Source organism: Raphanus sativus, chromosome 4 (assembly GCF_000801105.2).
Source record: "Raphanus sativus cultivar WK10039 chromosome 4, ASM80110v3, whole genome shotgun sequence".
NCBI classification, from domain to species: Eukaryota; Viridiplantae; Streptophyta; class Magnoliopsida; order Brassicales; family Brassicaceae; genus Raphanus; species Raphanus sativus.
Genome location: NC_079514.1, coordinates 36,156,781 through 36,174,656, shown reverse-complemented (window position 1 = coordinate 36,174,656; position 17,876 = coordinate 36,156,781). Strand labels below are relative to the sequence as shown.

The following is a 17,876-nucleotide window of genomic DNA, read 5'->3' as shown; positions in this document are numbered from 1 at the left end:
AATTTATTGTAATTTTAAATATATATATATATATATATATAAGTATTTTCATTTACAATAAATATCTTGAAAGCTATTATAACAATTATCTAAAAGTTTGATTAGAAATATTATCTATACATAAAATTTCGAAAAAAATCAACAGATTTATAATGCTACAATCAATATGTGCTAGAATCTTAATTTAATAAGAACTTATACTATTTTATTTTCAATAAATAATTAATTTAAGTTTAAGATGTATTTATCTGATTTAAAATATTTATATTTTATGGAATAACATATGTTTATTAATAAATTTATTTTAATATTATATAATTAAATAAAATTAAATAATATAATATAATTAAATAAAAACTGAGATTAGGATATACATTAATTTAATTTTTCTTATTTTAAGTTTTATTTATAGTGATCTAAAGTTGAAATGAGATATTATATTTAGTATTAGTTAAATTTCATTTTAATGTTTAATTATATAATTGAGTGATGTTTGTTCAACACGTTGCATATATATGATAAATATATTTCATATTTGATGAAATAACTTTAAAAAAACTTCAATTGTAAAAGTATCAACTATAATTCGACCCAAAATATAATCATATGATATAGAGAAGATTAGCATGGCCCCTGCGTAAGGATGACATGCACAAATCGAGAAATGGTCCAAATTTTTAGGTTTCAAAAAAAAAAAACTTTAAATATTTTATCTTTTTATTTTTATTTTATAAATTAATTTTAATTATTATTTTATTATTTAATATTATGTTAATTGAAGTATATTCTAAATTTCATGAATTTGTTTTATTTCCCATGCATAAGTGCTTAAATTAATTTTCTGATTTATAAAATAATTATTATATTAAGTTATTTTATTATATTTATTATTTGGTGTAATATATTTATTATTCCTAAACTGTATATATACTATAAAGTTTTTTTTATTTAATTAAACTAATCAAAACTGAATTTATACTAAACATCTAAATACTAACCACATTTAAAAAGTATTCTAAAAGAATATTTAAAGAAAATTATGAAATTTTGTTAAAATAAAAAGAAATTATAGATTTATATTTTAGGAAAATTATATAGGTTTTGTATATAAAATGAAAGATATTAATATCGAATCTTAAAAGAAATGTATAAGGATATCCAGCGACAGAGGTAGAAATAAATTTCAATGGGGTCAAATTTATATATGTATGAAACTATTAGAGAATTCACAAACAAACAAAGGGGTCAAAACCATTAAATGAACCAATTAATCAATTTCTATTGAAGTTATATGCTTATATTAAACTAAATTAAATCATTGATAAAGGTAGGGGTCGGACGGATCCGGATATCCGAAAAATTTGGGGTATTCAGATCCAAATTCAGATTCGTCGGATCTGTGGATCTAGTATTTGGATCCGGATTCGAGGCTTTTGGATATCTGGAATCTGGATATTCGTCTATATATCATACTACCCGCATATATCCGGATCTAGATTCGTAAAAATAATTAACTAAATAAAAATAAATTTTTTAAAAATATAAAAATTCTAAAATAATACATAAATTGAATTTTATACAAGATATACAAATATAAATATGAATATAATATTTAAAATTAAAATACAGCATTATAAAACTATTTTATAAATAAATATTAATATATTAAATATAATTATTAATAAAATTAAAAAGTTTTAATATATTCTATAAATACGGATCCGGATATCCAGACTTAAAAATTATGATATTCGGATCCAGATTCGGTTTTGACGGATCCTTAATTTTACTATCCGGATTCGGATCCGGATGCCCTAGATATCTTAATTTTGGAGTGAATCCGGAAAAGATCTCGGATAATAAATCTTAGACCTAGATGAGGGTTAGCTGTCTCCCAAATAAATATTTTATTTTATTTAAGAAACATTTAAATATATTTGTCTTTGGTAACCAAAATGCATGAATTTACTTTTATTAAAATTATAAGGTACACACAAAATACCAATAGCACAAATTGTTAAATCCTATGTAAATAAAAGATTATTTTCAAAATTTCAAAATTTAATATTATTGATATTTTCATTTTTACAAGAAGTTGATATTTTTTAGTTGTGGAATAAATGGAAGGACAACAAAGTGAGTTGAATTTCAGATGCAGCTTCTTATATGAATCGACGTTGAAAACAATTATATTAAACAATCATATAGTTACAGAAAAAGATGAAAAAAACAAACAAAGCGAAATTAAGAAACAAACAAATAAACGAGATGATTTGACGAGTGACTGATCACATTATGGCAGACTGTCCGTACCTTTCTTTTCTATTGTCTGAATTGCTGACTTTTCTGTTCTTCTTTCTTTTCTTCCCATGCACGAAGACAGTTAATTACCAATCTTGTGGAGTCAATGCACTTCCTTTTAAAAACTCAAATCTCAAATCTCCATACCAATACACTAATCACTCTTCTTCACACATTCTTTGTTGCAATTTTTGTTTGTTTTTGGAACCTCGTTGCAATTTTCGTTTTGGTAAAATTTTTGTTACAAATTTACAATTAATTAATTACCAAACTTGTGGAGTATTTTCTTGAATAGTATTGTCTGTTCTCTATAATTCATAAATGAATGATTTATCTTTGAGCGTGAATGGTCGATGTGATTAATGTTTATTGTTTAATGCCTTGTGGAGATTTAATGTACTCAAGGAAGGACTCCATATCAATTTTCAATGTATCTATAGCGTTTTAGGACCAAAAAATGTTTTATTTAACGCAGAGGATAACTAAGTATTGCACTTGAAATTTTTGGTTTGAAGTAATAAAATTATAAAACAGTTTGAAGTGTTTCATAACATTATAACCTCATAATACCTCATACACGATAACCGATGTTTACAAAAAAAAAACTCGGGTCAACTAATTGAAGATGTGATAGTATATACATAAATTCAATATTCTGAAATATCTTTGTGCAAACCCGTTTTTAACTGAAGAGGAAACTTGTGACACTCGATACCATTCTATGCGCTAGACGAGATGTTGTAATGTTCAACTAATGCAATGATCTTCAATTGATACCATAAACATGTGTCATTTTTGAGTAATTTAGTTTCTTTCTTTCTGTATTCAAATTTAATTGAATTGTCAACTTAGAACCTCTAAGAGATCCAAAGATAGAAATGCTTTGATGCTCCTACTGATGTTGTAACCATACCGGTTTTAGGTCACCTTCTGAAGAACACTCGTACACATTGGGCTCTATCTATTGGCCACTCATTTTGCAGGGACATACGGAAAATAATTAAGAGAAGTTCATTGCATCAATTGAACATTACAACATTACAACATCTCGTTTACGATTCTCCATAGATCTTAAGCTAGTGACACGGACACCGTAATAACCCACAAACAGTCTTTTGATGTATACGTGTGATTGTAATAGCGTATACTATAACCTCTCAACATTATATGCATTTATGTGTGTTTTAGCGGTCAAAAGCAAAAAAAAATCTAGGGAATTTATTATTTTCAATAGCGAAATTGAAGAGTCTACCTCTGTATGTCTACATGGTGGAATTATTTAGTGTGATTATTACCATAATTATTATCATCTATATCATCATCATCATCGTCGCTGTACAAAACTAGTCTCCTCTCCTTAGTTACTGTTGATTAACAGAAAAATAAACCCTAATATATGATAAATCTGTCCCAAAATTAACCAGTTTATCATTCCCATACCCACTTTCCACATGTGCCATTTAATTTTTCAGCACAATTAATAAACGGTTGGATTTTTTTTAATGAGATGTGTGTGTTCTGGGTCTCAAACAAATACATACATAAATACAAGTCCATACATATTACTCCTCCTTCAAATTGGAAAAATATCTAATGCTAATTTTAAATACTCAAAGAATGAATGACACTCGAGATGAAATTAATATTACAAGTGGTTTTAGATCAGAGAAGATTAAAATACTCTTGATAATCTAAAATAAGACGAATAAATCGATATAAGTGGAGAAAAATGTTTTAACCACCGCAAAGAAATTTCAAAGCTTATTTGGTTTAATAGATTGAAACATAAGCCCATCAATCCAAAAATAAGCCCACAAACAGCAAATAGGCTTTACAAGAAAGATGGTTATGTGAGAGGTAAAGCATCAAAGGAGTGAAGAACTTGTTCCAACAACAACCTCGTACTAGAATCCAATGGATTCTCTGGATTGTCTGAATGAACAACGTTCAATAGATAAAGCTTCTTAGAGCTCACAAAAGCAGCCGAGAAAACCCTTTTGATACCTCCTCTCGTGCTATCAATTACGTATTCAAACTCATACACTTGTCCTAGTCCTGATCTTTCTCTTACTGACACAACTTCTGCTTCCTTTGTGCTTTCCTGATTACAACACCAAACAAAGCAAGTCACAAAAAAAAAACATATATTGAAAATCTCTTTTATTTATTTTAATTACCTTTCGCTTTTCTGCGTTGATGAGTTTCTCAGCCACAAACTGCGGAGAACCAAAGTCTTGAAGACTCTTTATACGGACAGGACTCACCACAACTCCTATATTGTTGCTTCGTTTGTCAGTTTCTTCAAACAAAACATTGGCTCCTGCTTTCTCTACCTTTAATTATTTTCCAATTATTTCATGAGCCACAAGTGTGTCATCATCACTTATCAGCATTTTAGGAATAAGTAATTCGAATTACCTTAATCCAAGAAGAGGGTACGAGAAGAGTGAAGCCATCCTTTGGATCAGTGTATCTTTGAAGAAGATCTCCTGATTCTGAGATAGACTTTGCTTTATCCAGCAAGAACCCACCATTGAACAAGAGCGTTAGAATCGAGATGTTTAAGTGTCTCTTGGTGACATTGATCCTAGCAGTGGACGAAGGATTTTGAGAAAAGCAGAGGAGAGTTTGGATCTTTGGATGTGCAGGGGAGGAAGAAGAAGAAGAAGATAACAGAGAAAGTTTCGGAGGAGAAGCTAAGAAGCTTGATGACGACCACATTTTTGCTTTCCTTCCCCCTTATCACATGTTTGCCGTAAAAGTCGATATTTTCTTTTCGAGGAAAAATATTTTAAAAGATTATTTTCCTAGAAAGAAGTTTAATTTCGGTTCGGTTTTCATATATTATTTTCCGAATTCGGTTCAGCTTGGTTTATTAATTTTCTTTTTTTTAAGAGGCTTGGTTTATTAATTCGAAACACAAATATATCATATATTTTTTTTGTCAAATATAAATCATCTATTTTAATAGCACCTTTTTCTTAAGATGATGTTCATAGATCTCTTCTGATATCATCAGGAACTTGGAATATTCCACATATATTCTCACATTTGTTCTCATCCTCCAAATTTTAGTTTTCTTTTTTCATATGAAGTGGGTTTATTCAACAACTAATTTTTCTAGTGATTTTCATGACGTTTCAACAACTGAATTTATTTGATATGAGTATTTAATTATTCTACATACCGCAAAATGTTTTTATTATAAATTATGTTGATTTTAGTTTACAAAAAATATGTTTTTACAACACAATCACTTAGATAGATGATAGTTGTTTTTTGTTTGGGCATTCAGTATGTTTTTCTACATATTTATCATATGACTTTTGTCGACGTTTCAAATTATGATTGCTTTATCACTTTAGTATGCTAACTAGATTTTGATACATGCAAAATATTTTATAATGAAAATTTACTAATAACTTAACAAATATTTTGTTAATTTAAAAAAAAATTATGTATTTAAAATATCTATCTTATTAAAATAGAAATATTACAACTTTTTATAGGTGGATTTTTAAGTTGGACCTCATCAAATTAATGCTATTAATGCTATATTAACCCATTTTATTAGACGTCTCTTTTTATAATCCGATCTGGCAACCATTATTTATAACAACCATCACCTTATTATTATACAGCCACTACACATGTTTCTTTATATTACTTAATATTATAAGTTACATAAATCCACTAACATATTATATTAACATATTATAGTATAATATAGATTACTAAAATACTATAAGATAGATTTTTAATAATACATCGACTAACATATTATATTATAAATCTGTGTGACAGCATAAAAACGTTTTACGGTGTTTTTTATACTATAATTTAATTACTTTTTACTATAGTTTAATTACGTTATATCTATCTTATTAACCATTAATTATTAACTTACATAGTTCAAAATTCAAGCAGTTTTCAACATGGTTTAAAATCTTTCTTATTTATAGTCTCTCTTATGATTAAACCATAAAATAAAAGATATTATTTTAAAAGTTTCTATACATCATGTTGAACATTATCTTTTTTCAAAAAAAAAAAACATTACGGTCCAACCATTTGGAAATAGTAATCATTTTTCTCGGTTATGAAGTTGGTATCTATCTTATTTTTAAACGTGGATGAGTGGTAAACATTTTTCCCCAAGAATTTTAAATAAAAATCTTTACTTGATAGGAAAGTTCGTATATATTATATTCCGAAAATAAATGATAAAATTAATAGTTAAGATATTTACTTTATTTAAATCTCTGGATTTAGGATTCAAGATAAAAGGAAAATACATAATTTATATTTAGATTGTAAGCTTATATGTAAATATGTAAGCCCAAATTTTTATTTTGAACTAGCTCATTATTGTTGACAAAAAAAAAACTGGCTCATTATTACTTTAACCCAAATTTTATATAGCAAACCAATTAGGCCAAGTGTAGTTTACATCAAAATACAGTCCATTTATTTTCAAATATCAATAAAGTTTTCAAAAATGGCAGATCATTTTACATCTTATAAGTCTGTATATTTTATTTCTATTTGATCATTTTACAATTTTCAAGTCTGTATGCTTTATTTCGTTTATACTAAAAACAAGATATTATGTTTTGGATTTGTCCGTTTTGAAGTGTCAGCGAGTTTATATTTATATTCTACCCATGGAAATTTTTAAATACATATAATTCCAATAAAATTAAATACATCACACAGACTAAGTACTACACAACTCAAAATTATGTAATTTAAAATAATATAAAACATGTATATCATTTTTTTGAAGCAAAAGATAAATCTGCGCGGGTGTGCGGATCATGATCTAGTTTTGTATTTAAAACAGTGCTTTTTAATTCGACATGAACCCGTTATTATAACAGTTAATTGGGTGATCCAATAATTCGATTAAGGTTAAAAATATATATCTATATTTTAAAAAATTACTAAAACCTGAAACTAACCGATTGAACTGATAAAATGACCAATATATAATCTAATTTGATTTAAATTGTTATGGTTTCATAATTTGTCTCCTTTTAATTTAAATTTTAAAATTCATTGTTTTGCAATTTATGAAATTATGATGTTTTTACAAAATTTTGATAAAAAGTAGTAGATAGAAAATAACTAAGTATAATGCTGTTTGAAAACATAGACAATAGTATAAAAAATGAGTATATTAAACATGAATATAAATAGTAAAATAAAAAATGAATATTAATAATTTAGTGTAAATTTAACTATAATGTAGAAATGGATATTTAATTTAAAAACTTGCAGTTAGCAAAAAAAGAAACTTAAAACGTTACGAAATAAAAGTTATGTCAAATACAATGTTTATGTTTTAATAACATCTATCTTATTAAAACAGAAACATTATAACTTCTTCTAGGTGGATTTTTAAATTGGACATCACATTATTATTCTTAGTCTAACCTTTCATTTAAATATTTTCTTAAAGAGTTTAATATCAACTATCTATCATTTAACTCCACTATAAGATCTATGTCTATGCATCTATTAAACAAAATATATGTTCTTTTCGTTAGAGTATACTCACATTATCATATTTATATTATATCATAGTAAAATATAATAATCCCTCTCCTTTATTATAGTCAAATGAATACAATAAATGTCTCCAATATAAATATAACACGAGTCTAAGTTCTTAAAAATAAAAATATAAATAGATAGAAACAAAAATAAATATTACACATGTTATTAAAAATATAAATATTACACGAGTAGGTTGACAAAAAAATACAAATATTACGCTAATCCTTTTTTTTCCATCAACTTATACAAACTTAAACTGAGTAGGTTGACAAAAAGATACAAATATTACATGAATCCTTTTTTTTACACGAATCCTTAGCCAGTCATTATACAATTTTGACTTTTTTGGTCTGGATATTTCCTAAACAATTGATTCAATTAACCAAATAACTTAAGAACACGTTTCCTCCCATCATTAAACTATAATTATCTTAAACACAAAACCCCTTTTAATTAAAAACAATTATTTGGAATCAAATACTGATGAATCTTAAAATTTTAAATAGCTTGATACAGAACTTTTGAAACTCAATAATAAAGATATCAGAACACATTTTCTTAGATGTTCAAATAATCGAGGTTTGCTTTGAATATACACTAAATAGAATATACTAACGTATATTCTTACTTAAATAACAAAAACATCAATTTATACTTAAGAAAAACGATTATTGGAAAACCTCTTCACCAAGTTGAGTCTACTATGCCTAAAATCTTGGTTACAATCAAATATTCACAATCAAATTGTCAGATTTAAAAAATCATGAATATGAAAAACCCTCTTCTCCAAGTTTATTCTACTATACATAAAATCTCGATGTCAAGAGATTTTGTATTTATTATATCTGATTTAATAGATTAGAAAATATTCATTTTTTCCCACTAAAATGTGTGTACAAGTACTTGTCTTCGTATTCATCATTGGACATTCACAAAACTTTTAGAAAAAAATCCCAAAAAGCACAATGTCAAAACCAAATCGTATTGGTTGATATTATATTAGTGTTTTCACTATACAGTTACAGTATAACATCCTTAAATTAATAATCTATAAATTAGTATAATTTCATAGTCTCAAATTGAGTTTTTGGTTCAACTAGTATCTCGATAAATTAATAATCTCTATAAACTAATAAAAAATTATAGTTTTGGTATAGTCCCAACATTATTAATTTATAGAGATTTCACTTTATATCTCTAATACACCAATAAAAAATTATTAATAGGAAAAACAGTTTTAACATTGTTCTTAAACAATATGTTTTAGACAAACTCAAAATTATATAAAACCACATTATGTGAAAAAGACAAATTCCAAATTGTATCAACTATTATAGAATATATGTTATATGTTAAAAATAAAAAAAATAAAATCTGTGCGGTCGCGTGGATCATGATCTAGTAAATAATTAAATAGCAACACATACTGACGGCAATGTTAGGGAGTAAAAAAAACACATACTGAGACTAATTCGAGTCATTTGAAAAGAATAAAGAATTATGATTTAGATACTCCTTAACAGGTTATTTTGTATTAAAACCTGCCTTGTGTTCTTTTTAATTTCATAACCATGTTCATGTTGAGAAAACGAAAGATACATAATAGAATAGAGAAAAAGTGAAGGTGGCTGGCTTGGCAATCGCACTTTTAGCCTAACTTATTAAACTAGGTCCCATCACCACCACCCACCAACAAAATTAAACAAAAAAATCAATCTAACAGAAACAAAAAGACAGATCTATTAAACAAAAAGACAGATCTATTAAACATAAAATCAATCTAACTTTTGAAGTAAATTTTACTAGTTATGGATCTATTTCTTCTGGACATCATGTTTTATACTCTTTTATTTTAAGTTTTAAAAGCAAAGTAATACAAACACACTTAATTATACATTGCATCGAGAATACAAATAGAGATTAAAAAAGCAAACTAATACAAGGTGATCAAACCAAAACAAACCAAAAACAAACAAACAAAACAAAATATCTCCCAGAGGACATCATTACTCCACTTAAAAAAAACACGTAGAAACAACAGATTAGGGAGATAATTTTGTTTAACAAAAGCACATTAACCACACCTATAAACGTATACCCAGTTTAACCCACCAAAAAACCGAAGTTAAACCGGACGACCACACAAAATTAGAACAAACCACGAAACAAATAAAACCAAACCGGAACTGGAGAAAGCAGCGTTCTGTTTTAAAAAAAACGAACAGAACCGCATAGTAGTGTCATGTCATGCCATGGTGGTGAAATAAACCAGTGGCACCTTCGTGATTATATCTTTATATGTTTTCTTGCTTTTTAAGTTGTTTCGCTGTTCTGGTCGGAGGTGTATCCGCTCGGAGGAGTGGCGGTGGAGGAAGAAGAGACACCACCACCTCCGACGTTCTTGCCGAACACTCCACCGGCCCTCACGGCAGCGGAAACGATGGAACTGGCCAAAACGCCAAAGATCTCTCTCTTCACCCTACCGCGGCGAGGCGGAAACTCTACCTTCTTCACGGTGGATGATTTGCTTGCCGGAAATTCCATGGACGAGTTTCTCTGTAAACAAAAAAAACGTGAACGTATGTAAGAATCAAATCTACAAAAAAAAACTGGAATATTACTATGAATAGTGAATTCAAGAAAATCTCAAAACAGAAAATCAAAGAAAATGTAAATCTAAGGAAGAAAAAAAGGAAAAAAATGGAGGGTTCTTTAATGGCAGAGAGAAAGGTACAGATAAGGCCAGACTTGCTTCTTGCTAAAGCAATACAACAAAAACTTCAACCAGGAAAAAAAAAAGTTTTGCTGAAGAAAGAAGAAGAAAATTAAAGTAGAAAGATATGAAGAGGGAGAAGAGTTGAACTTATAGGCGAAGAAAGAGTGACAATGCTTATCTCCAAATCTGATTTATGTTGTATAATTAAGAAAGTGATTATGAATTTGTCTTTTGTATGTAATTTATTCAAAAAGTGTTACGGTTTGGTGGTTATTGATCATAATGCATGGTGGGTCAATGGTTTCCAGGGTCTCTTATTATATATTTTAATTTGTTTGCCAATACATTGCACTAGAACTTTTGTCATGGTTTGTGTAATACGTTAGAAGCGTTTTCGTGACTAAATAATGTTTGATTAAATACTATGTTGCGTCCAAGTCTAGGTGAGAAATGGTCTTGTAGTATAAACGTGTGGAACCATATATATTTATAGATGAACATCTTTCTAAAACGTTTATAGATGAACATAACAGGGGAGATGAAATAAAATATCTTATTTGTAGTATATATTTGTTATTTACTGAAATTGTGATTGGATTCATCCTTAGTTAGCATAAATCGTAGAGGAAAGCTGTAGAGGATAATACAAAAGATTTTGTATTTTGAAAGCTGGCTTTCTAGAAAATTAATTCATGTATACATCAAACGTTGCTAAATAAGCATTGAATGAGTCTATATTGGCGGTAGAACAAACTTACACTTAATCTTAATGAGCAATAACGTTAATGCGTGGTAATTTGAGCCCGAATGAATGCTTTGACATCAACATTCTTGTTCTAGTTCTTCTTGTCTAAAAGATTGTAGTATTAAGTGAGAACTGAAAATAAATCATCTACCAAAATACTTTTTGAGAAAGTGAAAATTGAAAACAAATAAAATATGGGATGTTATTTTTGGATATAATCTTCGTAGGAGCGGTGGATTCCAACTAGACTGTGAAGAAAGCTCTGTGATGTCTCAAAAAAATATGGAACATTCTCACAAGACCGTCAAGCCATCCTAAAAAACATTCCCTCTACAGCAGCAATGCAAATGCACGAGTTGTATGATTACTGAAAGTAAAGAGAATAACATATCACTTAAAATATGAATAGATAGAAAACAAACCTCACCATGCTAACGATAAGCAGTAGTTGGTTAAAACTGGAAGTTTCTGTTGTTTACGTAACACCATCTTGACATTTTTCACCGTTGTTATAAGTATTACTGAATCTCCATTATAATCTGAAGTTTATAAGAATATTATAGGTTTATTATTTATTGAGGTTTAAAATACATAGATTAGCTTTCAAATTAGAAAAAGTTCAGGTTATTAGGAAAAGTCTCTGAAAATTGTATATGTCAACTCAATTTAATCCAGTCAGCTTCTAGATAAGATAAAAGAAGGAAAGTGTTGAGCAAGTTATGACGTTGACTTTGTTAGAGGGAAAGATTTCTTTCGTTTTCTCTTATTTATACTATCTAACCAAACATTAAAATTATGTAGGACTAACTAATTTCTACACGTTTCACATATTAAATTGCAATTGTTGAGAGGCACAATACATGTGTGGAGCATCAAATGGTGCTCGTTTAAGTGTGACGACACTGTGTTTTTTTACATTGAATTTTGTAATTTTAGATAGTTTTCTTTGTTTATTTTGCAGGGGTAACTATCTTTTTTTCTAACCATATTTCATTAAAACAACTAAATAAGCCCCATTTAGTAGATTTTCAGCACAAAGTTGTATTAATATTTGAATATAAACATTAAACTATACAAGAATATTATTGGTGAATGTCTTATAAAATTCAACTGAAATACTTTAGTTTATACCAACCATCAAAATACTTACATATTTATATACTGAAAAACTTTAGTCTATACCAACCATCAAAATACTAACATATTTATGTTTAATATAAAATATTAATATATTTTTATGTTAACAGACATTTGAAAAACCACTAACAATAATGTTCTAACAAGTTCATCACATAAGATTACCAAAAAAAAAAGTTCGACACATAATAATTACAATCCCTCTCGAACTACGTCATTTTAGGGTTAAACCAAAGTGTTCATCCAGAGAAATATAACAAGAATAAGTTAAGAGACTCAAGGCTGCCCCGACTAGGAAGCTTTATGGAAAGTTAGTTCATCAGATATTAATGGTGTTTTTCATAAATAAATAGATAATGCAAAGAGTCTGTTCTCACCCAAATTGAGAATGACAGAACTTAGGTAGATAGATTAACAATGCATATGGAACTCTTACATCTCCATGTTAAAAAAGAAATCATCATGTTTTGATAACCCTATCCAGCGTTTAATTCCAAGTTGCTAAACTACAAAAAAGGTTACTAAAATACACAAATTCTAAGTTATAAATTATAGATTTTCTTTTAAAGTCAAGTCAACAAACAATTGCATTTTCATACATCATTGTTTCGATTTTCAGCAACACCATAAAGGTAACATATATTCCAGGAAACTCAGATTCAAAGACTCAGGAAATCTATAAAGATTGGTCAAACAAATATCCCAACTTCATCCACCGCCCTTATTTAGTTCTTTTGGTCCACTACAAAGCACACGATCTCTTTCAAGTGGCATATCTAAAAGAAAAAGTGCATCTAAATTATTACTAATATGTTTGTATAATGATGTCATTCGGTTATTAGTCAAAAAGTGTTAATGGCAAATTAACTGAAATAATAAAACAATGATATGTACTTCCTATAAGGTTCTTTTGTCATCATCAATGATAACACTACATTTAACTTCGATAAATACCATAAAAATAAAGGCTCTAACCAACCACATACACGACCACATTGGGCATTTTCTTTGTCACTTCCACATTGGGCACTAATATGTCAAATATCTAATCAAAACATGAAACACTGGGCCGCCCTTGCATTTACCATGTCTAGATTTTTATATTTTGAGCTTAATGATTTACCATAATCTTGAATTAATGTATATTTTTTATGTACTACAATTAAGAGCGATTACTGGATTGCAAGAATTTTGATACATAATTGCTGAGATTTTTGGTAATTTCTACTATTATACTTGATTCCCATTTTTCTTGACTGGTTTTTGGTGAACGTTGTTTGAGCTTTTTTTTTTAATGTCCGGCCCATTTGTTTATGCTTCCTTGCTTTAGGTCTCAATATACTGTACACCATATTAATAGGGTCAGATCATCTGCATGCACGACCTTGTTACACACTAGCTAATACTCCCTATGTTTTATATTAACTATTAAGTGTCGTTTTAAACTTTTATATACGGATTAAAAAATTATTTAATTTTGCATATTTTCAAATAAAAACATCATTATTTCTATATCTACTCATATTTCAACCAATAAAAAAATAAAAAAAATAATAGAATTAATAAATTATGCATTGAAATGCTAAACGACATTTATAATTTTGCAACACAAAATTTCTGTACAACGACACTTAATATGAAACGAAGGGAATATGTCAATATCTAATAAAAACATGAAAAAGTTGACTGCAGTTAATAATATGATTAACTGGATTGCAGGAATTATGATACATAATTTCTTTTTTTTTCTTATGATACAATAATTTATGTGTGTTTCATGGTCATTTTCTACTATTATACTTGATTCCCCATTTTCATGCAATATCTTTTTGTTGCTTTAAGGTCTCAATCGACTTTGTTGAAAGTAGTAACGAATTGGTTTTCATTTTTAGTCAGCATGATATGATACTAATTAATTGCATTTATTCCAGTTTCAAAACATTGATAGCTAGTGAATAATTTGTTGGATTCGACGGTTGTAGATAAGGACTGTATCATTCCTTTTGAATGCATTTGAGTTCAAGCCTTCCATTTCGATTATGCCCTTTTTTTAACTTGTTTTAGATTTTAAAATTTTTCTTTTTTTACGGACTTTAATTTCTTGGATCAATGTTTATAGCTTAAAAAATAAGATCGACTAATGATTATGGTAAAGGTGATTGAGTGACTTATTTTGAAATTACAGAACCTATAGAACATAAGTGTGAATTATTTCACTTAATATAATCTCGGTGATTACGCCACAGTTCAAACACCAAATATTTTACATATTGGTAAATGGGCCAGAAATTTTATTTTGAGGCCCAAAAGTAGCTGGTAAAGAGGCTTCTCTATTCTCCTCCCAGACGAAACTATCCCGACGCCGGAGAGACGGAGAGAGGAGATAGAAGAATGGCGAACAAGCTCATCGGAGAAATGGATCTTCACAAGAGAATCTCTAACATATTCGCCGCCCGAAACATCATCACCGCCAAGGTTTTACTTTCCTTCCGATACTTTAATATTAAACTTATAGAGAGCTTTGTATTCAATTTGCTATCTTCTAAGGATAGGATGCATTGTCAATGACGGAGTTTGAGTTGATGGAGCTTCTAGACGTTGGAGTGAATGAGATACAATCAGCTGTTAGACTCATCAGCCAAGCTGCTTCTCCTCCCTGTCTATCCGTAAGCTGCAGCTCTTTTTTAACTCCTTTGTTTACTACACATGAATGAACTAAAAGCACTCATCGTCCCTTGTAAAAGGCTCGATCTTTGATGGAGCAAAAGGTGGAAAACGAGTATCTGTCGGGTCATCTTCCGACCCATTTGAAGGGGTTGGACTCAGCCTTGTGTGGTGGGATTCCTTTTGGTGTGCTTACTGAGCTGGTAGGCCCTCCTGGTATTGGTAAATCACAGGTAACTCTCTTCACTGCTTTTGACGTTGTTCTGTTGTTGTCTTCTCAGAGACTGGTAAAGGTTCTCTCTCTTTGTATTGGTGCAGTTTTGCATGAAGCTTGCTCTGTCAGCTTCGTTTCCTAAAGCTTATGGAGGTTTAGATGGTCGTGTGGTATACATAGACGTTGAGTCCAAGTTTAGTTCCAGAAGGTAAACTAAACTCCTTCTTTTTCTTTTCTTTTCTTACATTTTTTTTTGTGTGCTCAAGAGTGTGTGTGGATTCGTCAGGGTGATAGAGATGGGATTGAAGAGCTTTCCTGAAGTGTTTCACCTTAAAGGAATGGCACAAGAGGTTGTGTGGTATTCCCTTTTTTTTTATTTTGGTAAAGTCATCTCATGTTTCCAGATTTGCTTACTTTAACTATTTGGCAGTGCAGATGGCAGGAAGAATCCTAGTTTTGCGGCCAGCTTCTTTATCCGACTTTACTGAAAGGTGTGTTAGACTTTCACTTTATCTGCTAGGAACTATTTATCATGCTGCTCTTTTCTAATCAGCAGTATACAAGAACTCAAGGAATCGATTCTTCAAAACCAAGTGAAGCTGCTAGTGATTGATAGTATGACAGCTCTTCTTTCAGGGTTAGTCTAGTTTCTGCGTTCACCTGACCTTAGTACTAGCAAAGTATATATTCTTTTGACTAAATAAATGATTGTTTTTCAGAGAAAACAAACCTGGAGATCAGAGACATCAGCAGCATCAGTTGGGTTGGCATATTTCTTTCTTAAAGTATGACTTTGTAGTCTAAGCTTTGAGTGTGTAGCATTCATATGAGCACTTCATCTTTTAACATTGACATTGAGATTCCCTTACAGATCGCTTGCTGAGTTTGCACGGATTCCTATAGTGGTAACTAATCAAGTTAGATCTCAAAACCGAGATGAAACCAGTCAGTACTCTTTCCAAGGTAAAAAAACAGTAAACAGAAACTTAAGTATCTTTTTTACTGTTTTGTTGACTTCATCAATGTAACAGCTAAACTGAAAGATGGATCTCAAGAACACACAAGGACGTATGATTCTCACCTTGTTGCTGCTTTGGGGATCAACTGGGCTCATGCTGTAACTATCCGGTTGGTTCTTGAATCCAAATCAGGTAAACCTTACGCATCTGTAAGGTCACAGTAACTAAGGAATAGTGTTCATTCATATGGTTTGGTTTTTCACGTTTTTGAAGGTCAGAGAATCATCAAGGTGGCCAAATCTCCTATGTCACCTCCTCTAGCATTCCCTTTCCATATAACATCAGCTGGTATCTCCTTGCTCAGCGATGAGGGTACTGAACTGAAAGGCCCAGGAATCAACAACATTCATGCTCGAGGTATTTAATTGATCCCGGCTATGTACCAGAGTGTTAATATGTAACAATATAAAAGGCCTAATACTATAGATGAGGACAATGCAGGGCACAGCGAGATGATTAACTTTAACGGGGACTGCTCGTAATGGAAAAAAAAAGCAGAGGGCGAATCAAAGGCGTGCTGATACAAAAACCAATATAATAGGTCATTAGTTTAATTAAACTTTCTTAGGAAAAGCTAATGTTTTAGACAGTTTAACCACTGCTTCCACAATATTACAGTCTATTTATTATTTGGTGAAGGGTTGTCCTGTATTTTTTTTCTTTCTAGTAACTATCTATTTTACAAGATGTGTGTGAGATGGTATGATATAGGGAGTGCACCGGATTTTCAACTCTGAAGTTAAGCACTTGACTATATTCAAGAGGAGAGTGGAAACGAATCCCAAATATGTATATCCATTTTTTTGTCAACAAATATGTATATCCATCTATACTATTAAAACAGAAGACCTTTTTTTGAGGTGACCTTCTATTTCAACTATATTTACAAGATCATGCCATTGTAATATGTTTAAACTATGATTTTAATTAAATGTTTTCTATTTTTTCAGAAATCTTTGATTCTATAGAATCTTTTTTCACTCCTATGTTTATGGCTAAACATCATTATTTGTTTCAAACGAACTACTATATACGTGAGGATTCATCATTTATTTGCCTTTTAAAACTTCCAACACTAAATTTTATTTAATTTATTATGCCACAAAACTCAATCTAATTTAAGGAATATTCGAAATGCACAACAACGGAAGATTTTTTTTTTGTAATCACAACAACGGAAGATACGAGACATGAAAAGTATATCATTTTCAAATATATTTTTGACCACCATAATAAGAAAAATATTGCTCCAACGAAATTTTGGAGATGACGATCAGGAAAGTGTCTTCTTGCAGAATGTTAGAAGTTTTATAACAAAAACTATATTACAGTTTTTTTTTTGAACAAAAAACTATATTACAGTTTACAAAAAAAAGCTATATTATATAATATATTTTCAAATTTTTGAATAATATATTTTTGAATTTGTGAAGAATGTTTTGACTTCAAAATATATTAACCTCAAACTACGTTATTTTGAAAATGTGTAACTTAAACATGTAACTATGCCAAAAAATATCA

General features: G+C 29.4%; 3 protein-coding genes and 1 non-coding gene across 6 annotated transcripts; 2 read left to right on the top strand and 2 right to left on the bottom strand.

Annotated features, from left to right (window-relative positions):
- The first annotated feature begins 574 nt into the window (after positions 1 to 574).
- LOC130512062 (U6 spliceosomal RNA) lies at positions 575 to 679 on the top strand. Its single transcript, XR_008945623.1, has one exon. It is a non-coding gene; the product is annotated as a U6 spliceosomal RNA (small nuclear RNA).
- A 3,314-nt stretch (positions 680 to 3,993) lies between these two features.
- On the bottom strand, positions 3,994 to 5,071 carry LOC108851614 (psbP domain-containing protein 2, chloroplastic). Its single transcript, XM_018625069.2, has 3 exons — positions 4,720 to 5,071; positions 4,479 to 4,634; positions 3,994 to 4,402 (listed from the first exon to the last, which is right to left on the bottom strand). The coding sequence occupies exons 1-3, from the start codon at positions 5,020 to 5,022 to the stop codon at positions 4,148 to 4,150; spliced, it is 714 nt and encodes a 237-aa protein (XP_018480571.1). The 5' UTR covers positions 5,023 to 5,071; the 3' UTR covers positions 3,994 to 4,147.
- Positions 5,072 to 9,731: 4,660 nt separating this feature from the next.
- LOC108851563 (uncharacterized) lies at positions 9,732 to 10,746 on the bottom strand. Of its 2 annotated transcripts, none has more exons than XM_018625010.2 (2): positions 10,724 to 10,746; positions 9,732 to 10,416 (listed from the first exon to the last, which is right to left on the bottom strand). In XM_018625010.2, exon 2 carries the CDS (start codon positions 10,402 to 10,404, stop codon positions 10,174 to 10,176), a length of 231 nt encoding a protein of 76 aa, XP_018480512.1. In that variant the 5' UTR covers positions 10,405 to 10,416; positions 10,724 to 10,746; the 3' UTR covers positions 9,732 to 10,173. The 2 variants fall into 2 exon arrangements, with proteins under 2 accessions (XP_018480512.1, XP_018480511.1); XM_018625009.2 differs by having other exon boundaries at positions 10,595 to 10,739.
- Positions 10,747 to 14,785: 4,039 nt separating this feature from the next.
- LOC108851615 (DNA repair protein RAD51 homolog 2) lies at positions 14,786 to 17,219 on the top strand. Of its 2 annotated transcripts, none has more exons than XM_018625071.2 (12): positions 14,786 to 14,933; positions 15,011 to 15,124; positions 15,203 to 15,355; positions 15,441 to 15,544; positions 15,623 to 15,686; positions 15,772 to 15,827; positions 15,893 to 15,973; positions 16,056 to 16,121; positions 16,208 to 16,299; positions 16,368 to 16,487; positions 16,569 to 16,712; positions 16,797 to 17,219. In XM_018625071.2, the coding sequence occupies exons 1-12, from the start codon at positions 14,850 to 14,852 to the stop codon at positions 16,835 to 16,837; spliced, it is 1,119 nt and encodes a 372-aa protein (XP_018480573.1). In that variant the 5' UTR covers positions 14,786 to 14,849; the 3' UTR covers positions 16,838 to 17,219. The 2 variants fall into 2 exon arrangements, with proteins under 2 accessions (XP_018480573.1, XP_018480572.1); XM_018625070.2 differs by having other exon boundaries at positions 15,890 to 15,973.
- Positions 17,220 to 17,876: the final 657 nt, after the last annotated feature.